This window comes from Gorilla gorilla, chromosome 1 (genome assembly GCF_029281585.2).
Source record: "Gorilla gorilla gorilla isolate KB3781 chromosome 1, NHGRI_mGorGor1-v2.1_pri, whole genome shotgun sequence".
NCBI classification, from domain to species: Eukaryota; Metazoa; Chordata; class Mammalia; order Primates; family Hominidae; genus Gorilla; species Gorilla gorilla.
In genome coordinates, this window is record NC_073224.2 from 114927175 (window position 1) to 114950496 (window position 23322).

Sequence of the window (23322 nt, forward strand, 5' to 3'; positions counted from 1 at the left end):
TATTAAAGACAGATTGACATTTTTCTAAAAAGAGAGTTCAGTCTTATTTAGAAAGCTTTCTAAATGCCTACTGCTATAAGGGTATATGAAAGAATTGTTAGATATAATTTTTGATTATAAGGAGATTATTTCACCTGTGTTTATCTCCCTAATAAAATTAATAACATAAGATTCATTTGGCCTCACTCTTCCAAGATCATAGACTGCACATGGAATCTCAGCCATTTTCTCATGTGATCAGTTGCCTCAGGGTTAGTCTCAGAAGAAACTGAAAGGATCAGGCAGTGCATCATCACTGCCGGGAAAACAGTTTTATTTATGCTTTAATGATTTCATCATCCTCATATTCAGAGAGCAGCATTATGTTTGAAATGTCTAAAATTAGGAAAAAAGAGATCTCTGCTTTTCAGTTAATCTCCTTGGAGGACTCAGAGTAGATCTGGGAGCTGAAGCAGTCCTGGACATTAGTCTTTTCCAAACACTGTTGTGTTTGCTGTCACAGTTTTGTTGTAGTTTTGCAGTATTTTCATTTATTTAACAGGTTTCCTTCCAAATTTCAAATATTTCTGTGATGAGTCATGTTGCCACCAGATGGCAGTGATAGCTCATGAATATGTTCCTATTCATGTATGTGGGTGTGGCTTATTTATAAAAATCTCACCCCTCAGTGAAGAGCTGCACTTAGACAACATGAATTCAAGAAGATAATTTTATGGAACACATTTTAAAATGAAATAAGCACCTGAAAAGTATTATAGTATAGTGGATAAAAGCACGGGCTCTGGACCAAGACTGCAAGGGAATGAATCCTGGCTCTTTCACCTTCTAGGCTTGCAACTTCAGAGAAGTCCCTTACCCTCCCTTTCAACATCTATAAAGTGGGGAAAATCGTAGCAACTACTCAACTTCCCGACAGGGTTGTTGTGAGGGTTAAAGGAGTTAATATAGAGAGAGTGCTTGGAATAATGCCTGGCAAGTAGTAAGCACAGCGTAAGTGTCATTATCATTATTATTAGGTATAATTTAGCATCTCTCAGTAATCGGTCATGATTACCTCCTTGTTCCAACTTCAACTTGATATGAAGACTTTAATTAGAATATTCCTGCCTGATTTGTCTGGAGATCCAGCTTATGGTCAGTAGTCCTTCTTAAAAGTTAGTCCTTAATTCAGGTTCACGGAACAAGCCCTTTCAGGCTTGCTTGTTTCAGCAACCAGCTCTAACGACCCTGGCAAGAGGGAGTCTGTTTTGTACTTGTTTTCACATTAATCAAAGAGAAGGCTGCAATGTACCTTCACGGTTCTCTTAATTAATTCCTGTAACTCAAGGTACCTCCTCAGCTCTCTTCCTGCAGCACTGAAGAAAGACCAGCAAGAGTGTTCTGAGCAAGCCTCAGAACACTCAGAGTAAATGACAGAGTGTTCTTGTCTTGCCGTTGGTTTTGTTACTTTCTTTTTGATTAAGGTGGAAACCAGTACAAAAAAGACTCACTGGAGTTTTCTCTAATCAGAGGGAGGAGGTTTCCCACTCTGCTCAGGAGTAAAATATCATCCACTCTTCTCATTAACTTTTTATCAGAGATCTTGCTACCTAGTTGTAACTTGCAAGCGACATTCAGCACTCTTCTCTTGACAGTGCACACTGCAGACCTCTCATATTTAGATCTGTTTTCTGAAAGAGCATGTGTCCTTTTCCTCAGACTACTCTAATCAAAATCTAATCAAGGTTTTTAAGCAGAAGAGATAAAGTGGCTCCATGGCACTGACTTAAGTATCCACCTTGGCCACTTGCCCCTGCTCCGCTCATTCTGTTCCACTCAGTAATAAAAATTTTCCCATCAGGCAATAAGAGGTCAGGTAGCACTTCTCACCGCTAGAACAAGGCTTTGGAGTTAGGGGTGTGGGTCCATTTGAAGGATGAAGCCAATTGTTTTGACTGATTTCAGTTTATCAGTCTGACCCACTCTAGCTTTGTGCTTATTTTCTAGCTCCTCGTCTTTGTGCTGCGGATTACGTTCCTTTTTGCATTGTTTTCAGGTGGAGTTGGCATGAACTTAACAGCAGCAGATACTGTGATTTTTGTTGACAGTGACTTTAATCCTCAGAATGACTTGCAAGCAGCTGCCAGGGCTCATCGAATTGGCCAAAACAAGTAAGTGATTTTTTTCTGCTTCCTTGGCTTGCACAGCAGCAGTTCTGGGTTGTGAGAAAGGTGAAGAATATAGTTCTGGTGACAGTCCCACACTGGGAGCCGAGAGACCACCAGGTTTTAGCCCATCTGTGCTGTTGACTCCTAGGGTAGTATTGGGTGGGTCACATTATCAGTCCAGACTGACTTTATTAGAAAGAGTGAAATCAAACTGTGAAAGGATTAGAAGGAAACTTTAGAAGTCATTTAACTCATCCTTCTTGAGTTAGGGTCTGACTCCGTTAAAAAATGGGGTTATGGGGCTATGGAGCTAAGCTAAAAAAAAAAAAAAGAAAGATAGATGTTGCCCTTTGATCTGAGGATAATTTGATCTTCCAGATATTTTCCTTGGCTACAGATAAGGAATCCCAGTCATGGTTACCCCATCATTCTTTCTTTGACTGTCTGGAATGGTTCAGAGAGAATTTCAGGCGAGTTTTCTCTAACAAGTGCTCAGGACCAAATGAACCAATCTCCCTTTCATTGTACCCTGAATATGGTATTTGGTTTTGTTTGCTTTTAGATGTATTTACCTTGCATACTTTTGCCCAGCTTTGCACACCCTTATAGCACACTACCCTTGTTTGACTTATGTCAAGGTCTGTTAAAGTTATTCGGCTGATTGGTCGAGACACTGTGGAAGAAATAGTCTATAGGAAAGCAGCCTCCAAACTGCAGCTCACCAACATGATCATAGAAGGAGGCCATTTTACTCTGGGAGCCCAGAAACCCGCTGCCGATGCTGACCTCCAGGTATGATATGATATATTGTTCTTCACTTTGGAATATACCAATACCCTTTGTGGAGGAGAATGTAAATGAAAAGAACCAGCACTCACCACACACTCTCCCCAGCTACACATTTGTTCCTTGGCCTCCCTCACACCTGCCACAGTGCTGGCTGTGTGCAGGGTCTGTAGGAAGTAAGGATTAGATCCAAGCCTCATCACTTCTTGGCTGTTTGGGTTTGAGCAGCTTTCTTAACTTCTTAGATCTACTCTTTTTGCATTTCTAAAAATAAAGACACCACAGGTTAGCTCAGAGGGCTGTTAAGAGAATTAGTTAAAATAAAGAACTCAATAACAATTAATTCTGTACTTCCACCTTAATCCCAGACCCTTTGATCAGTGACTTACATTACTTCATACTCAGAAGAGGGCGAATGAGATCAGGAATTCATAATTGTGCCTTAGAAAAAATGGGTGAAAGAACTAGAGGTAATTTATTTAAAGAAGGGAGTACTGGATGGGAGACAGACACTGGATTGGAAGATTTTGGAGCTCTCTTTTGGAAGAGGACTTAGAGTTACACTGTAGCAGCCCTTGGGTTAAAATTAGAACTCATAACATTTCCTGGATGCTTTGTTTTTGCCCTAAGGATGAGGGGCTGGATGCAAAGAGACCAACTCCTAGGATACTAGAAAGATGCAGGTATGAAGGGGGTAATAAATGTCTGTCAAGGGCAGCATCAGTGGGAGAGTCTGGTATGAGAGACATTGCAAAAGAAGGAAGGACAGGAGTTGGCTACTGTTTAGAGCTGGGTCTCAACAGTAGGGAGATAGAAAATTCAAAGATGGCTGTGAGGTTTTAGGCCCCTATGATGAGGAGAGAAGAAAGGAAAATAGGAAGTAGGGCAGAGTTTTAGGAAGATAAAGAGAATTTAGGCTTTAGTCAGAGTGTGCAGTAAAAATACAATATAAACAAACTATTGTTAGAGGCAGACTCAGACAAAAGGAAAGAATTTTATTTGTAAAAGTTTGCAAGATGGACTAGGATTGGAAAGGACTAGTCCATCAAAAAACATAAGTGTTTAAGAGAGAAAAAGTGACACAATATTAGAAGCAGAGTTACTAAGTTTGTAATTAGTCTGAGAAAACAGCAGTTTTCTCACATGGTTACCATATCTGCAAAGGCCAGTGCATATCTTTACATATCAGTGTTGCAAAAGACAGGGATCCTGTTGTTTTTGTTAGGGAGTTAGTAATTACAGGAAAGGCTCAAGGTTTTATTAATTTTGGGACTAGAACTAGAAAGAGTAACACTGGGTTTTATTTGTTTGTTCTTTGTTTATCTTAGGGGGTAAGTGTGGCTTTTTTCTTTTTCTGACTTTCCTTGTGTTGCTGACTGTGTCACATGCATGCTTAATTAACCATAATCGTGCTAGGGCAGGCTGTACATTTTGTTTTCACACTAAGAGACAATTATAAATGTGAGATGAAAGCTTGAGAGAGAGGTAGAGGTACGCTGTAGATACCCTTAAATGCAGTTTTCCACAGAAAAATTATCCATAGAACCTTAAGAGAGAGAAGGTCACTGCTGGGCATAGTGAAGGGGTAAATGACAGAGCCTCAGAAGGCCCGTGTTCTCTTGTTAGAGGAGGAAGGATGTCATAGGTTGTTTGCACTCTCCCAGTGGAGGGAGTTCCAGGGGTCCAGTGAGGGGTATCTTGTGATGTGGGCTGCTGGACACATCACTGTGAAAGATGTAGACATACCTCCACCCCATGGGGCCACAAACGAGTGGGAACATGGACTGCTGGCTGAGAGCGACTCTGTTGGACTTCTTGCCCAGGTCATGGTTATCAGAAAGTTACTTTCTGACTCTAATGTCTGATTTATCTCTTCTCCATCCAGATGCTATGAGTTATTTGTGGTGGCCAAAAGCAAAGGTGATAACCCAAAGCCCTTGTCTAAAAAGAAAGCAGGGGATTTTTGTTTTTGTTTTTTTGTTTTTTTTTGTTTTTTTTGTTTTGTTTTGTTTTGTTTTTTTGAGACGGAGTCTCGCTCTGTTGCCACGCTGGAGTGCAGTGGCGTGATCTCAGCTCACTGCAACCTCTGCCTCCCGGGTTCAAGCAATTCTCCTGCCTCAGCCTCCTGAGTAGCTGGGACTACAGGCGCGCACCACCATGCCTAACTAATTTTTGCATTTTTAGTAGAGACGGGGTTTCACCATGTTGGCCAGAATGGTCTTGATCTCCTGACCTTGTGATCCGTCCGCCTCGGCCTCCTAAAGTGCTGGGATTACAGGCATGAGCCACTGCACCCGGGGGATTTTTTTTTTTTTTTAAATACCAAGAAACCAAAAGTAAAAGATGTGGTTCTGATTTGGTAAATCTAAGCAGTAGGTATGGAGTTCTGAAGTCCTGAAAGAAGGAAACAGGTTTTTTATCCTGCAGGGAGGACACAGTAGAAACAGGCAGGCAGATGCAGGTGTAGTGAACACTTATTGGATACTGTGTGCTGAGTGTTGTCTGAGGTGCTCTTTTCCAGTTGTTTCAGTAAATAAGAATAACAGCAGGATGAGATAGACACTATCTTTATCCCCATCTTAAGTAATTTGCCCAAGGTTATTCAGATTTAGGATTCCAATACAAGCACTCTCTAACCTCCGAGCACATGCCCTTAATTACTGTAATATACAGCTTCTCATAAAAACACATGTAATTTTCTTAATGACTAAGACACATTGCAAGTGAGCAATAACAAGGGAGAGCCAGGAGGTGAGCATAAGTACAAGGGGGTGAAAGGGAGGGTCCCAGTATGGACTAATTCTTATCATAAACAGTTGGCTTCCTACTACTCTTGGTACCAGCTGCCAAAGCCAGTCATCCTGGTTATGTGTATGGAGGGTAAATATAATATATCTAGGTACATTCATGCTTAAGTGAGCTGTCTATTGTTTCTTCAAGCTGTTACAGAATACCTTAACATTTCCAAGTTACTCACAAAATAGACGATCTGGAGATAATTAACCCAGTCTAAAAGGGCAAGATGAGAACAAGGGCCCAAGGTTTGAATCCACCTTGGGTCAGGATCTCAGAATTAGTGCTTACGGAGGTGCAAAGTTGGAAGTAGCAAGTGAAAGCCAGAAAAAATTATCTATGCTTTCTGCATGGTTCCTACAGCCATAGGGAATAGGCTGAGAGTACTCCAGAGAGGGATGAGAGAAGAGAAGCAGGATAGTGCAATGCCAGAGGAACATCCAGAAAAATTCAAACTGAGAAAAGGCCTTCGGGTCTGGTGGTCAGAAGTTGTTACTGATCTTTGCAAAGGTGGTTTCGATAGACCACTGTGTTAAGAAAACAAATTGCCAAAGAAAAGGAGTCAGTTCATGATAGAGCTAAAGTTCCTAGTGTAGCCTTCCCTTTCTAAGGAGTCTGGCAGTGGAGAGGTTGGAAAGTAGCTAACAGGGTCTCTGATCTCAAGTGGCTGCTGGGAATGCTTATGAAAAAGTCAGTGAGAGGTGTAGAAAATGCAGGAAATTACTATTATTCTTCAAAAAAATTGGAGGCTTATACTTTTTTTGTTTTGTTTTTATGCAGAATTGTCAAAGTAAATACCTCTGATAATCATTTACCACCTCTCTGCTTACCCATCATCCAACTATTAAATGGCCCTGGCTGTTACTATCTATGATGGGGAGAGCAGAAAGGCTGCCTGTTCATTAGAGAAGGACTGTGCCTGGTGTCGTTAATCCACTTAGCCAATCACTGATATCCTAATGTTTCTTTTCATGAGAACTTGCTGGACTTTTTTGTTCCTCTATTCAAGTTGAGTGAGATACTCAAATTTGGTTTGGATAAACTGCTGGCCTCTGAGGGGAGCACCATGGATGAAATAGACCTGGAGTCCATCCTGGGAGAAACAAAAGATGGCCAGTGGGTCTCTGATGCCTTGCCTGCAGCAGAAGGAGGGAGCAGAGATCAAGAGGAAGGAAGTAAGTTGGAGGTTAGAGCAGAGCAAATGGCACAACCACCCCAAGCTAGAGCTCACGTCCCCATGGAAAGTTTTGGATGCTGCTCTCTGGGGCATCTTTTTACTACCTTACCCTATTGTCATCTTGGGCACACTGTTTAAGACTTGCTTGATACCCAAACTAACTGGAAATTTGTGTGGCTCTTCCCTTGTAGCTGAACTGTGAACCAAAATCATAGTATTAATGTTTGTGATAGTATCAATCTTAAGGCTTTGAATTTGTACCTTTTTTCCCTTGGTTGGAAACATCTTCCTCTTTGTTTATTAGTAAAGCCTACCATCCTTGGTGTGATGCTTTGCACGTAGTGATTCCTCTTCTAAACAGTAGAATTACTTGTTTTTAAAATTGCAGCTAACATTAAGCATTTACTTTGCGTTCATCAACAGTGCGGACTTTGTCATGTGCTTTTTCCATTTAATTTCCATAATCCATGAGATGTAGGAGATGGTTTTGTCTTTCTCTTCATTCTCTTTCCTGAATTTGGTCAGCATTTGTCATTTTGTTCTTTTCTTTTCTGAGCATTTAAATTTCCGATTTGAAGTAATTTTTCACATGGTAGCTTTGTAAAGGTATTCCCTGGCATCTTGTAGTTATTTTGAAATGACTTATTTTTCTGTACCAGCTGCAGCAGAGATTCAATATGGAGTGGGGTGAGAGGTTTGGGAGTCTTACTAGGCTTCTTAATTCACCAGTACTTTCTTTTAATTATACAGAATAGTGCTGTTTCTTCACTAGATGGTAGCTCCTTTTTATTTTGGGTAGTGGTAGTGGCATGATTTCTGGTTTTGCAGTTCTCTTTTGTTTCTATAGGACCGTGAATTTCCATCGCTCGCTTTCTCTCTGTGCCACAAACTTGTCAAAGGATGTCTTCCCACTTCTAAGTTGTCTCTCTCTCCCTGCCAGAAGCAATGCCTTCCCTAATTCCTGGCTGCATGTATTTTCATACCTTCCCTTCTGTTCAGTTCCTTAGTAGCCACTGCTCTGATCCACTCAGACCTATCCTCATTATCTTCCCACTTGGAATGTGACTGTCTTTTGTGGGTAACTTTTATCTGTCTGACCTTTCTGGAACCCTCCTGCCCTCTCCACTGCATAGTCTAGTCTCTGCCTGTCTACTCTAGTGTGGGCTTTGGAGCTGGCTCAGCTGGTTTTGGGGGTTCATTTCTCTTAACTTCCGTAAGTTGAAGTGTGTAGTATTTTCTGACTCCTAATGTAGTAGGCATGGATTGGGGTGGTTTTGTTGTCCTTGTTGATCTGTATAGTTTTTGTGGGATAGGTGGAAAAGTTGGAATTTGGGCAGCTGGCATTGTTTTACAGGAAACTGCTTTTTGACTTTTCTTACGTTTTATCTTTAAAATTCTTTATAAAAATACCTTGCTTGTATTCTTCAAGAACTCTTTCTTGTTCTCTGCTTATTGTTTTAATTGTAACTCTGTTCTCATTTCAAGGACATACTGTCTTCTCTGGGGACATTTATTATGGCTTTTTAATATGTATTCCAGGGAGAATATTATATCCTTTTAAAAAGTATTTCTCTTCCCATTGCATTGACTTTTACTTCTCCTTCTTTAAAAAAAAAATTTATTTGTTTATTGAAATTGGCAGATAAAATTGTATTTATCATGTACAACATGATTTCTTGAAGCACATATACATTGTGGAATCATTAAATCTAGCTAATGAACATACATCACTTCATATAGTTATATATTTGTGGTGAGAACACTTAACATCCACTCTCCTAGTATTTCTCAGGAATACAATATGTCATCATTAGCTATAGTCACCATGGTACCTCTTTTTCTAAAAAGGAAAATTTGTTTGGGGATCTCTTGTTCTCATCGATAGTTTCCCCAACCGTCTGGTATTCCCTGGCTGTCTGATCACACGTGCTGATGAAGTGCCACAAAGCTGAGGGCAGCTCTGGCATGGGCCCTGGGGCCTTATTCCTGGTTGGTGAGTCAGCTTTTACGTGGAGGGCACCGTCCCTGATCCATATTTGATGTCTTTTCACTGGGCAACCCATTTTCTCCAGAGACCAATCTTCTAGTATTTTCCCTGGGAGAGGTGAGAATGGAGTTCACCTGGTTGCTGAAACTGAAAAGGCGGGGTGAGTCAAGGGCTCATGGCACTCCTGCTCTTTGGGGTGCAGATCTTCTCTCAATTCCCCCCTTTGCAGTACTCTGTACTTGTAAGTCCTAAGCTCTTGGGGGATTGAGAGGGTCTCTAGACTCCTAATGAGCCCTTGGCTAGGCACCTGTGTTTTGTTTCCATGTCTCTTCTTAATCTGTCATTATCCCTCCAGCAACTTTGCATTTTCCAAAAGGTTCTTGAACTTTTTCATCCACCATTGCCTCATAGGTCTTTTTAAAAATTCCTTTAACTGTCACTTTGTGGTTTCAAGTGAGAGAAGAAATAGATGCATGTGATCATATTTTTAAGTTATAATTGATTATATTAAGTAGCAACACACTCAGTTCTGTACTGATCTAGATAATTTCAGCTTATTTTCCTAACGTTTACTAGAACAAAATAAAGTCACACTGTTTTCCAGAAAGATTATTATATTTCTCAGTCAATCCAACTGCCTAAAATAATTTTACTTTTTTTAGACAGTCCAACTGTCAGAAAAAATCCCCAGTTGTATTACACTTTGGAATTTTCTCTTCGATGAATGGATATAGGTCCGCTCTGTGGTAAATGATTCTCCTGGTAGGATAGAGATGCGGGTCTAGGCTTGTGATGGCAGAGTGAAAATAGGGAGTATGATTACAAAGAATATAAGTGGATAGGAAAGACTCGTAATTAATGTGGCCCCAATCAGAATTAAAGACAGGGTTGCTTTAACTTAAATGCCACGGTTTTTTTAAAAAGCATGTTTGGAAGTTGAGAATTGCATGCAGTATGAAGCTACATATGTTGATCATATTTGACATTTCTCAGCTCTATTTTTTTCTACTTGTTGATAGAGTGCCTCATTGAAAGCCCCCTGCTGATTTAATTAGCAAATGCCAATTAGAATTACAGCTGGTTAGATTTGGGTACAAGTGTGAAGCGATTGATCTCTTGAGAATGAAAATGTTTTGCTTTCATACTCTCTAGGGAAAACATACTTATAGCAGATTTCACAAATATTGTGAAAATACATTATTTGGTAACATGTGCTACTAAATATGCTTCCCTATTCAATCATTATCTTACTTACCTATCTGCGGTTGCTAGTCTTGGCTGGTCCTGACTTTTCTTAATCACTTGATTCATGATCTTGGCAGATCACTCAACCTCATTGAGCCTTTCTGTTCTTATCTGTAAAATGGTCCTATTAATGCCTACTTTACTCTTTTACACAGTTGGAAAAATCAGACACGATTATAGTTGTGAAAGTGATCTGATAGCATGAAGTGCTATTCAAGATGACACTATTGTCTTCATTGTTATTGTTATTACCACAATTATTATTTGCTAGCCTGTTAATCTCTCCACCCTTCTAGAGACACAATTATATACTGAAAAGAGCACACTGGCCTTAGAATCAGAAAATCCTGCCTCTTCCAGTGAGAATTACAGAGTCCCTTAATTTCTGCCTAAGCCTCAGTTTTCCTTTTCAAAAGTAGGATTAGTTATACCAGGATTGTGGTGAGGATCATGATGAAGATGCTTGATGAGATCTGTAAAGAATATTGTAAATCCAAGGGATTATTTTTGTGATTCTTCATTTTCTCATAGATTTGCCAAACTGAATATTAAAAGTGTGTTTGGAATAAAAAGTATGGATTTTATTAGATGATCTTAATGTCAGTGAGATTTGTGCTGAGGGATAGTTGGGAATAAATGAATGAGGAATGAATGGAAGAATCCAGCAGAGATTCACAGACCATCTAGGGATGAACCAAAGGGTTTTAAGCCATGCTGTCCCCTTGGAAAAGTAAACACCTGGGATCCCCATGTAGAACCCACATTCTTCAGTGTCAGTGGGATGGGAAATGAAATACCTTCATATGGACTTAGCCCATTTAGAATATAGGCTGTTCTCTTGTCTACTTTTGTTATTGATTTGAATAGCATTAATCTATTTTTCCTTGGTATCTAACATTTCTCTCTTTGTGTTTTATGTTGTTAGAAAATCATATGTACTTATTTGAAGGTAAAGATTATTCTAAAGAGCCCAGTAAGGAAGACAGAAAATCATTTGAACAACTGGTAAACCTTCAGAAAACCCTTTTGGAGAAAACTAGTCAAGAGGGCCGATCACTCCGAAATAGAGGCAGTGTAAGAACTGTTAATTTATTTAAAAGTTGTTCTTCCAAACTCTCATTCTAAAACAAACAAAAAAATGATGCTGGCATCGTTTTGTTCTCTTAGGATAATTTGTCAAGAAATAAGTATGTGTTTGCTGAAATGTTAATATAATTAACTATACCCTAGTATAAAAACTATGTAAAAAAGTCAGCATGAAAAACATAAAGGAGAGAATATATTGTACGATGTCATACAGGTGAAAGCAGCCTTGTCCATCCAAGTCACCCCTAAAGGCATTCCTATATTATACCAAAATACAATATCCTGCTGTTGGTAATGATGACCCTATGACAAGAAGAGAGAATGGCAATCATAAATGATATATATAGTGTTCACAGTGTTTGGCAGTTAACATGTGGTCATTAAATGCTAGCTATCACTAAGATAATCATGATGTTGAAATACAATCTTAAAAAAACTATATAATACATTGCAGGAAGAGTTCCATTAAAAATGGCTGAAGTGGCATCCTGCAGGGTATGCTTTTAGTCAAGGAAAAAAGTTACTTTTCTGAAGTAACTTATTCCTAATGAAATGAATCAAAATGACTGTTTCAACCATGCCAATGCTATGGCTGAGTTTACAGCATGGTATCCTGGTCACTGTGCCTGTGTAGTATGAACAGTGCCTCCAAGTGCTTTGCCTCCAGTTCCCACCATGCAGGGTGTGTGGAGATGCAGTGTTCTGTGGAATATTAAGCATGTTGCTTCCGTACAGTGTGTGTTAGGGATAATGGAATTCGGGGAGGACTCTTCTTGACCCTGGTGATGGATCTTGTTCTTCCTCTAGGTTCTCATCCCAGGCCTTGTGGAGGGATCTACCAAAAGGAAGCGGGTTCTGAGTCCAGAAGAGCTGGAGGACAGACAGAAAAAAAGACAAGAAGCAGCTGCCAAGAGAAGGAGACTCATAGAGGAGAAGAAGAGGCAAAAGGAAGAGGCTGAACATAAGAAAAAGTATGTCTGCATTAACCAAGCTGGCGGCCACAGTTGAAGGAGTCACTATTGTATAGTGAGACCACAGTTGAATATCACTTTTAAAATACAGAAAATTCATTTTAAGTTGGATCCTATTGGTAACAGAATACTTTCTGAAAACATTTCCTGTATGTAAGTGAAAAGTCTCAGTGTATAAGGCAGGGAAGATGCTTTCCATTAAAACCAGAATTGTTTTCTTTTTTCTTTTGAGATGGGTTCTTGCTCTGTCACCCAGGCTGGAGTACAGTGGTATGGGCACAGCTCATGCAGCCTCAACTTCCCATGCTCAGTGATCTACCCACTATAACCTCCCTAGTAGCTGGGAACACAGGTGTGTGCCACCATGCCTGGCTAATTTTTTTTATTATTTGTAGAGACAGAGTTTCACGGTGTTGCCCAGGCTGGTCTCAAGATCCTGGGCCCAAGCTGTCTTTCTGCCTTGACCTCCAAAGTGCTGGGATTACAGGAGTGAGCTACCATGCCCGGCCAAAACCAGATTTTAAGATTTTATTGTAGCTATCTGACAAAGAGTAATTTACTTCAACAATCTCTTTTAGTCTTAAAAAACAGGAACATTCAGTGAGTGCTCATTATTGAATTGTAGTCAGGAAGCAGTTAGCCTAATCAGTAAGACTTGTTTATTTACAAATAAGTAGAAAACTTCAATCAGGGTGAGTTTCTAATTGCATTTCCACTTGGCAGATATTGTTTGTGAACAGCAGCATAAAATGTGCTCCAAGGGAAATTGTGATTGTCTGGGTTAATTTCCTTTTGTCTCTGGCCTGCTAAAGGATGGCCTGGTGGGAATCCAACAATTACCAGTCCTTCTGCCTGCCCTCTGAGGAGAGCGAGCCAGAGGACCTTGAGAATGGGGAAGATGAGAGCTCTGCTGAGCTGGATTACCAAGACCCAGATGCTACCTCCCTCAAGTACGTTAGTGGTGATGTCACCCACCCTCAGGCTGGGGCCGAGGATGCTCTCATTGTGCACTGCGTAGGTACGAGAAGTGGTATGGGCTGGGGATGGGGGCCTCAGTCCTTATGGTGCCAAGAACTGGGGAGGATGGGGCACTGGGACTGGGGTGGTGGTCCCAGTGTAGTAGTGTACAGTCAAAAAAGTGTGAATTTTAGAGTCAGGAGATATTCCAGAATCATTTCACTCTTGGCTTTCTCATTTACCTGGTTTAGTTACCCAACCTTTCAACTTCAACTTCCTTATCTATATGATGGGACAATATCTGCCTTATCCTCTGCACAAGGTTTTTAAGAGGGTGAAATGAAGCAACATTGATAAGACAAACAAATCCTTTGAGAAAAAGCAAAACTTCAAGCTTGTTCCGTTGCTTGACCTTTGTACTTTTTACTTCATCTGCCTAAAACCCTTTCTTCCCAAATAACCATATCAAGTGTTGTTCAAATGTCTGTTTCTCAGAGAGGTCTTCTGTGATTACCTCATATAAAACAGGCCCCATCCCCCCTGTTATTCTCTGTCCCTTCTCCCATATTTTCCTTTATCACACCTGTCCCACCTGACACATTACCTATGTATTTGTTTGACTGTTGCATTGCATTAAAAAATATACTTATGGCAGCAGGGGTTCTTTTCTTGTTCGCTGCTGTGACTGTGGTGCCTAGAACGATGCCTTATGCGTAATACATGCTACCAAACGTTTGTAGTGTGAATGAATGACTATAAATGCTAAGATACTAAGCAGCTTTGTTAGTACCAGCTTGAATAAGTCACTTAACCTTTCCTGTGTACTGTTTCATAACCTTGCCTATGTGCTGTTGCATAACCATTGCTTCTACTCACTCTGTAATGTTCCATCTACTCTCCGTCCTTCCGCAGTCATTTCCCAGGAATCACAGATGCACCACAGAGATTTTGCTCATTGAGAACCCTAATTTTTGAGATGCTTTCCTGTTATCATGGCCCCAGCTATATCTTCCAGAAAACATAAACATATTTGGGAAGTCCAACCTGTGATATTCCTAGGAGATAAGATATTTTGTTTCTTCCCTTTGAAAAATCATTCTTCCACAAGTCCCTTTTGTGTGCCTTTGTTTTTCTAAATTGTGCACTGGACTTCACCTCCTATAGATGAAAATTTTCTCTTTCTTCAAACAGATGACTCTGGCCGCTGGGGCAGAGGTGGTTTATTTACAGCTCTGGAAAAGCGATCCGCTGAGCCAAGAAGAATATATGAGCTGGCTGGGAAAATGAAAGGTAAGAAGCAAAGCAGAGGGAAAGGTTAAGGGTGGAATAAGAGAGAAGAGGACATCTAAGACTGTATCGTGAGGGTTACACAGCACTAGATAAGGAATTAGAATAACTGGTTGGGAACTGAATTCTGTCATAAATTAGCTACTTGTTCTGTGACTTCGAGGCATTCCATTACCTTTTCTGTACCTGTTTCCTCATCTGTGATTTGTGAATAATACTTGTTCTGCCTACTTCATAGAACTGTAGTAAGCATAATAAATGTGTGTATTCTGAAAAATGTTGATCCCTGCATACATGTTAAAGTATTGGAATGGGCTGGACACAGTGGCCCATGCCTGTAATCCCAGACTTTGGGAGGCTGAGGCAGGAGGATTGCTTGAGGCCAGGAGTTTGAGACCAGCTTGGGCAACATAGTGAGATCCTGTCTCTACCAAAAATTTAAAAATTGGCTGGATGTGGTGGTGCATGCCTGTAGTTCCAGCTACTCAGGAGGCTGAGGTGGGAGGATCACTTGAGCCTAAGAGGTTGAGGTTGCAGTGAGCTGTGATTACACCACTGTACTACAGCCTGAGTGAGAGTAAGACCCTGTCTCATAAAAGAAAAAAGAGAACTATTGGAATAAACATGAAGGAATATGTCATGAAAATATCAAAGATCTATGGGAAGCCGGGCGTGGTGGCTCACAGCTGTGATCCCAGCACTTTGGAAGGCCGAGACGAGGCAACGAATTCAAAACGAGCCTCACCAATATGGCAAAGCCCTGTCTCTACAAAAAAATACAATATTAGCCAGGCATGGTAGCACATGCCTGTAATCCCAGCTACTCAGGAGGCTGAAGCTGAAGAATCACTTGAACCTGGGAGGTGGAGGTTGCAATGAGCGGAGATCATGCCATTGCACTTCAGCCTGGGTGACTGAGCAAGACTGTCTCAAGAAAAAGACCTATGGGAGAGAAATTGGACATAGCATTAAAATGCTGACAAGAACTCGGGTTTGGTGCTGAGTGGAATGAAGATGTGTTAAGAGGTCAGCACAACCTTGGGTATAACACTCCCTGGAGACAGAAATAAAGCTGTTTGGTGCCAGGGGAACTTAGAAGCCTGAACAATATTGTCGTTTGGCACAGAGAAGGGAAAAAGGCACCTCCTTTTACATCCAGAAATAACAAAGTGGCAAGAAGAATAAAATTATTATTGTGGTGATTTTCTGGAGATTGAAGGACCTTGTCTGATAGAGAAGGGCCCTCCAGATTCCTTAGATATTGTTTTTTCCTAATTCTGCCCAGTTCTTTATGGTGGAAAGAGATATAAGAACTTAGAATTACTACTTTTTCTAGTAAAACAAGTTACTGAAAGAAGGGTTTAATGTGTGTTGAAATAGTCAATCCCGATCTAGATGCTGATTGGGCAGTTGGCAAAGCAAAACCGAGGGAAGGTCAGAGCTGGAGGTGCAGATTGAGGAGTCCCTGTTTGGAGTCTGTGTTTGAAATCATGTGGGAGAGAGGATGGAGAAATGAGAGGCAGAGAACAGACCTGGAAAACACCTCTACTTAGGACTTGAGGCAAGAAGATGGAATTTCTGACAGAAGGAATTGTCAGAAAATTAGGGAACCTTGTGTGGTATTTTGAGGTACAAGGGAGGAAAGTATGTCAAGAAAGCAAAGAAGTTCATGGTATTAGACACTGAAGTGAGGATGAATTGGGAAAAGGCCATGCATTTGACCCAAGGATGCTCACCTTGGAGCACTTTGAGGAGAGTGGGAAGCTCAGACTTAAGGCCTGAGTGCTCAGTAAGGAAATGGAGATGAGAGTGTGCAGTTTTCTCTGAAGGAGGATTGAAGCAGGTTGCAGCAAAGTAGGTGAAACTGTGGATTAGAATTCCCAGGGAAGGCTTCATGGAGGTCCTGGGCCTGGAAAGGGGTTGAATTTGAATAGGTGGAGAGAAATGGCAAGAGGATCCCCAACTGCTCATTGCAACACCTACTATTCCTTGTCTGTGGGTATTGAAGGACCCAGGCAGTTAGCCTGTTCCTTTGTGTGGAGGATGGCGTACAGGCCAGGCAGGCCAGAGTGGAGGGTTTAGGCAGAAGAATAGAGGAGAGTTTCGTTTTCATCAGCGGCTTGGGCCACATCATACAAGACCTCACATGATTTGTCCAGGGAGATGCCATTCTGAGCAGAACCTTATCTAATGGAATGGGTAATAGCTGGTCGTTTTGGGGGATTTGATCAAAAGGATGGCATAGCACAACCAGTATTTTAGAATGACTGAACAAAAAGTTCAAACTGGTATCAACCTAACCAACAGACAGGGTCTGTAAAATAAAAGGAACAAAGGTTTTTTCTTGTTTTGTTTTGTTTTTGTTTTTGAGATGGAGTCTCATTGTCTGCAGTGCAGTGGCCCGATCTTGGCTCACTGCAATATCCACCTTCCAGGCTCAGGAGATCCTCCTGCCTCAGCCTCCCAAGTAGCTTTGTACCACAGGCACACACCACCATGCCTGGCCACTCTTTTGAATTTTTGGTAGAGACAGGGTTTTGCCATGTTGCCCAGGCTGGCCTCAAACTCCTGAGCTCAAGTAATCCACCTCCCTCAGCTTCTCCAAGTGCAAGGATTACACACATAAGCCACTGCACCCAGCCTGAGGTTTTTAAGGAGAAATGAGGAAGATTACATACTTTTTTTGAATCAGTTATCCTTGGCTACAAGGATTAGGGTGGCACCAGGCCGAGGTTGGGCAGGCAGTTGATGAGCAGATGTCTTTGCAGAAGTATATTTTTATGTAAGCTTGCCAGGGCCCTTGTGCAAGGTCATGGGTTTTCTAAAATCTGTTGTGATAGTTCTTGTTATCAGACATTTATGCATTAGAACCTTCCCTTCATGGCCTTCCCTGGCTCTATTTGTGAGAGTTTTGTTTTATTTTTTGAGATAGGGTCTCACCGTGTCACCCAGGCTGGAGTGCACTGGTGTGATCATAGCTCACCACAGCCTCGAACTCCTTTGCTAAAGAGATCCTCCCACCTCAGCCTCCCAAGTAGCTAAGACTACAGGTTCACAACACCAAACCTAACTTTTTCTTATTTTTTGTAGAGACTGGGTCTTGCCTTGTTGCCCAGGTTAGTCTGGAACCCTGGCTTCCAGCAATCCTCCCACCTCAGCCTCCCAAAGCACTGGGATTATAGTCATGAGTCACTGTGCTCAGCCATATTTGTCAGTTTTTAACACAAGCATCTCTATTTTGATTCTAACCGCTTTCACATCAGCTTATGTAAAGCCATAGAATTAAATTAGCACATTTTTCTTCACTATCAGTTTTACTTGATTTGGATGGGGTAGGAAAATATACAAACAGGTAGAGATAAAGTAGAATGTAATAATTTGAATGATTTAAGACAAGCACAAAACTACCAAAGGAATTTCAAGCTCATAATGCTCCCTCCCCAAAGCCCCCCAGCTACCTCTGGGTTTTGTATTCACTTTCTGATGTCTACAGGGGTAATTTGTTGTTAACATTTGAGGAGCATTAAATTAGGAGATCATAAAAATTCAGGAGTGAAGCAGGTGAGTACCCAGCTAAGAGGTTGACTGAGGCCAGGAAAGTGAGAAAGGGCTGTGTAGGAAGGTGGGTCCTGAAACCCAACTGAATTTGAAGAAGGCGCGATACGAGGAGGATTCATTCATTAGTGAACTTGGTGTTCTTTATGTTGCTCCTTTCTGTTTTACCTCAGACCTGAGTTTGGGAGGTGTCCTTTTATTTCCTGTTGATGATAAAGAATCAAGAAACAAAGGGCAAGATTTGGTAAGTAAAACCCATCTCTTCTCAGAACTACAAGTGGACTCACATCGACTTCTCTTGAAGTGTCCCCTGCCCCAATTGGCCTCTCTGCTAGTGTATTAGTTTGTTAGGGCTGCCATAACAAAAAGACACAGACTAGGTAGCTTAAACAACAGAAATGTATTTCCTTATAGTTCTGGAGGCTGAAAGTCCAAGATCCAAGGTATCGGCAGGTTTGGTTTCTCCCGAGGATTCTCTCCTTGGATTGCAGATGGCGGTCATCTTGCTGTGCATGCACAACCCTGGTGTCTGTGTGTCCAGATTTCCTTTCTTATAAGGATAGCACTGAGAATGGATCAGGCCCCACCCTAAACCCTTGTTGTAACTTCATTGCCCCTTTAAAGACCCTGTCTCTAAATACAGTAAACATGAGGTACGGGGGGTTGGGGCTTCAATATATGAATTTGGGGGGACACAGTTCAGCCTATAACAAGCAGATCGGGCCATAGTCTCCACTGTACTTCCCCTGTCCCCAGGCTTCCATACATCTGTCCCCGGAGCACCGTCCAGATAGCAGATCCCATCTAAGTACAAGGATTTCTATTTGTCTTTTTATCCTCAGTACCCTACATAGTACTAGCTCATAAGAAATACTCCATAAACATTTACTGCATGAGTAAGAAGGCATGACTCAGAACTCTGAGGGTTTCATTTATTACTATGTGAAAATTTCTGTGAAAGATTGTGTTTTCTAGTCAGCCATAATAAAGCAGGAGAGAGGAACTAACACATATGTCCTCTGCCCACATCAGAATCCTTTTGCATCTTAGGCATCTTGGGATGCCTGTAGTGAGTTTGATTTACCCCACCTACCTGGCTTTCTCCAAGGCCTGGGTTCATGTTCAGATTTTAAGCCAGAATTAAGAAATTTCAAAATCAGGCCAAAAGAGAGGCTCATCCTTTTGAGGTTGCTGTCTATGTGACTGTGTTAGGCTGTTTTTGCATTGTGATAAAAGAATTTCCTGAGACTGGGTAATTTACAAAGAAAAGAGATTTATTTGCTCATGGTTCTGCATGCTGTACAGGAAGCCTGATACTGACATCTGCTCCTGGTGGGGGCTTCAGGAAGCTCACAGTCATGGTGGAAGGCAAAGGGGAAGCTAGTGTATCACACATGGCAAGAGCAGGAACAAGAGAGAGTGGGGGAAGGTGCCACACTGCTTTAAATAACTAGATGTCATGTGAACTACCAGAGCAAGAACTCATCACCAAGGGTATGGCATTAAGCCATCCATGAGGGATCCACCCCATGATCCAATACCTCCCACTAGGCCCCACCTCCAACACTGGGGATTACATCCTAACATGAGATTTGGAGGGGGACACACATCCAAACTACACAGTGACTAACAGCAAAGTGGTTTCTGTTGAGTCATTCCTTCAGTAATTTCTAAAATGCTAAAAAAGGAGAAAAGTAAAATATCTGTGCATGAGAAACTCAGAATCCAGTGATTCAGGAAAACGGTTTACAAGGAGTAGAGCACCATGTCTATGATATGACTGTGGTGATGTCATCCCGGAAGCTCCCTTGACACTCTCCAGCTCTGCCCACTTAGGTTAGGATGGTTGAGAGATACTTGGCATTTTGTCCTCATGGGAATTGTTCGAACAGAGATGGAATGACTGCCTGTCCTGGGGGTTGTGGAGCTGACTCAGGCATCAAAGGGCTGGGATACAGGAGCCTCTAAGATCTTTTCCATGCCTATAATTCAGAAAAATTCTTTTTTTTTTTTTAAACCCTTGAGAGCTTTTGGAAAGTATATGTTTTGGACTCATTCTCTGGTTTTAAAGTATTTTAAAAAGAAGAAGAAAAGCCTGTATAAAGTGACCACAAAGTAAGAATTATGATGGGATGTGAAGTCATACATATAGTAGGACATTGCTGTTCAGGCATAGCATCCGAAAGAGACAGAGCCAAGCCCAAGTGACCCATCAAGGGCTGTGCCGCCTCCATGGGCCGTCACTTGGTTGAGTGTGGCTGTTTCATGTTGGGTCGGTCATCTAATGGTGGTTCTTTCCAGTTGGCCTTGATTGTGGCTCAGCATCGTGATCGTTCCAATGTCCTGTCTGGCATTAAGATGGCAGCCCTAGAAGAGGGCCTGAAGAAGATATTTTTAGCAGCAAAAAAGAAGAAAGGTAAGCTCTTCCACCTGTGCTCAAGAGTAGATGAATTTGTTTCTAGGCCTGTGATACGACTTTTGAAGGGAGGTAAGAAATGTCAAGATCCCACTTAATATGCATGGTAAAGGCAAACCACAGAAGTGATCACCCCACCATCTTGTAGTCATATAGCCCCTTGTCCTTTCCAAAACACTTTTAATATCGGTTATCTCTGTAGGCCGTCTCCATCCCCCGGGTATTTTTATCGTGATTTTACAGATGAGGTGGCAGAGGACTAGACATGAAGCAACTTGGTCATATGTAGTTGGTAAATGCTGTTTATTTAATCTCCTCTTGGAGAGTCACAGTTCCCAGTAACAGACAATTCTTCGACAAAAATTGAGTTTAGTTTTGTTTCTAAACCTAGTGTGTCTCAGAGCTTATTGAATTGATTGGCTTGTTAGAGAATCTTTGCTTATTTTAATTTTGCCTCCACCAATCATAATCTATTTCCATTGTATGTATCTCCAGAACTTGTAGGTCCTTGTGTTCAACAGAATAATTTAATTTTTCTTACTACAATTCTTCCCCCGGAATATTTTTGACATTATAATTATGGGCTTTGAGTGAGACAGTCAATAATAATTTTCTCCCATGTGTATTTTATACCCATCAATCAATTTTTGATGAGTGAAGACATCTGTTCTTCTCTTCATAATAGCAAGTGTTCATCTTCCACGTATTGGACATGCCACGAAAGGTTTTAACTGGTATGGTACTGAGCGACTTATTCGGAAACATCTGGCTGCAAGAGGCATCCCAACTTACATGTATCCTTTTGTGATCTTCATTGTGTGTTCTCCCAACCCAAGAGGGAAAATGTGTTCATTTTCTGGTGTCAGTTCTTAATCCAAGACCAAGTTTCTTCCTGCCACAGTCTTTACTTTCCCCCTCTTCAGTGAGACAAAGAAAGAAGCACTTTCTAACTTGTGTGTATCAAATATGTACACCCAACAGGATCAACACATCCAAGCATTTATGGATGCCAGCAGATAAAAGATACATGAAGGGGAGAATTAATTGAGCAATTGTTAATTTGGTAACATATTGAGTCTGTCACATCACTTCTCTAGAGATCCTTCAGGTCTGTGGAACAAGGCTTAATTCTAAGAACTTCACACTGTTCATTTTAATGAACAGTTAAGCAGACAAATAAGTGAACTATTTTATTCCTGAACCTTTTTGATGTATTGTTAAAAGGCTGTATGAAATTTATTTTAACCATGAAGTCATGATCTACTTTAGCTAGACTAGTGTTTTCTTCTAATGACCTCCTTGCTCTGTAAGTTAGCATATTTTGAACTATTATATTGAGTCCCAAAATTACTAGAGAAAGCAGAATTGACCCCAAGTGCTATAATCACACAGAAACTCCATCTTTTTACATATTTGACTGAAATTCACTCAGTGATGTCTTCAAGATATTTAAATCACTGTAAAAACTTAGAGAAGCCAGCTTTTATGTGCTTGCACAATTCGAGCAGTATCTAAAGAGTTTTAGTACTCTGAAAACAACAGCAGCAATAAGTACTAATATTGAAAGTATTTGTGATATCGTGAGAGAGAATTAAAGCATACTACTTCTAGAACAGTTATTTCAATAATTTACTAGAGAACTAGTCGTTTTGGTAAAGTTGGTTTAAAGTGGTGACATGTATCTTCCTTGACCATCCTTATCAGATATTATTTTCCTAGAAGCAAGTCTGCTGTCCTTCATTCACAGTCTTCATCTTCCTCCTCAAGACAGCTGGTGCCTTAAGAATTGGCCCAGCCTCAGATCCTGTCTTTAGCAACCAGCTAATATTTACCCAGAGGTACTGCAATAGAGTATTTCAAAATGGAATCAGGATCTGGTGGGCCTCAGAAATTGTCTCTTTTCTGAGTTTCAATTTGGTTCTCCTGGATGTTTTGCTCTGTTTTGGTACCTGTAATATAGGGAAACACAACTTTTTTTGGGAAAGCCCTTTGACCCCAGCTTGCTAGTTGCATAATAAATTTTCTGTTCCTAATGGTTTTATTGCTTTCTTTCCCTTACATCTAGTTTTCTTTTCCTCTACCAGACTGATTACTTTATAGAGGGAAAGCCTGTATGGATTAAGGAGACATGAAAGGTCATAAAACAGGGTGGCTCTGGGAGAAGGAAGCACCTTCAGCCAGTTCATGCCTTCAAAAAGAAAGGACCCAGGAAGAGACACTGAGAAGTGAGATTCTTTATCCAGACAAATAGTGTACCTCCTCTCCTTTTTGCACTGCACAACATCAAGATCTGGAAAAAAATACATTGATCTAGAGTTTATCAAATGTGACTTCAGAAAAACCACAGGATCTTTTTTCTTCTAGCCACCAAATCCAATTCAGCTTCAAGGAATAAGGGAATTGTGAAAAGGGTGCAACCCCATCACAGCATGACTGATGATATTGGGGAGGGTAGGAGACCAAGAACCAACAGAGAAGGAGTCATGGAGGGAAGACTATAAGTCGTGGCTTTCCACACTTGTGTGTGTCTCAGTCTTGGCTGAGTATTCTCACCCAGCATAATTTCTGCTGACTTGAGGCCATCAACACCTAGAGTGCTATGGAGGCCCCATGAGAAGTCTCAGTCCTGGGCTTTGATGTGGGGAACTCTGGCTATTGGACTCAGAGCCAGGACCATGGTCTTCTAAGGAAGGTGGTACCTGTGTTTTACTGTTCTGACTCTCTTCTCACATATTCACCCTTCATTAATATAGCATCATGCTGAAGACCTATTTCATCAAAAATTCAGCATTCCTTAAATTTTTTTTCCCAAAACTTGCATCGATTTTAACTGCCTATCCACTACTCTTCCCACCACCCTTAACATGTAGGTTATACCAACTTTAACTTATTGATTTGTATCTTAAGTCTTGCCT

General features: G+C 41.0%; 1 protein-coding gene across 5 annotated transcripts in view; it reads left to right on the forward strand.

Annotated features, from left to right (window-relative positions):
- The window catches only part of CHD1L (chromodomain helicase DNA binding protein 1 like), a 53109-nt gene extending 30669 nt beyond the window's left edge, over positions 1 to 22440 (forward strand). For 2 of the 5 annotated variants that reach the window (XM_055357172.2, XM_055357174.2), the window contains exons 13-23: positions 2036 to 2150; positions 2786 to 2939; positions 6703 to 6901; positions 11061 to 11209; positions 12029 to 12192; positions 13005 to 13210; positions 14341 to 14439; positions 18165 to 18235; positions 20293 to 20407; positions 21093 to 21201; positions 22112 to 22440. In XM_055357172.2, the coding sequence (XP_055213147.1) occupies positions 2036 to 2150; positions 2786 to 2939; positions 6703 to 6901; positions 11061 to 11209; positions 12029 to 12192; positions 13005 to 13210; positions 14341 to 14439; positions 18165 to 18235; positions 20293 to 20407; positions 21093 to 21201; positions 22112 to 22190 (1460 nt within the window). In that variant the 3' untranslated portion in view covers positions 22191 to 22440. Of the gene's footprint in view, positions 1 to 2035; positions 2151 to 2785; positions 2940 to 6702; positions 6902 to 11060; positions 11210 to 12028; positions 12193 to 13004; positions 13211 to 14340; positions 14440 to 18164; positions 18236 to 20292; positions 20408 to 21092; positions 21202 to 22111 lie in introns of those variants that run through there. The other 3 variants (XM_019021344.4, XM_055357202.2, XM_055357199.2) reach the window with 3 other exon arrangements.
- The last annotated feature ends 882 nt before the right edge of the window (positions 22441 to 23322 follow it).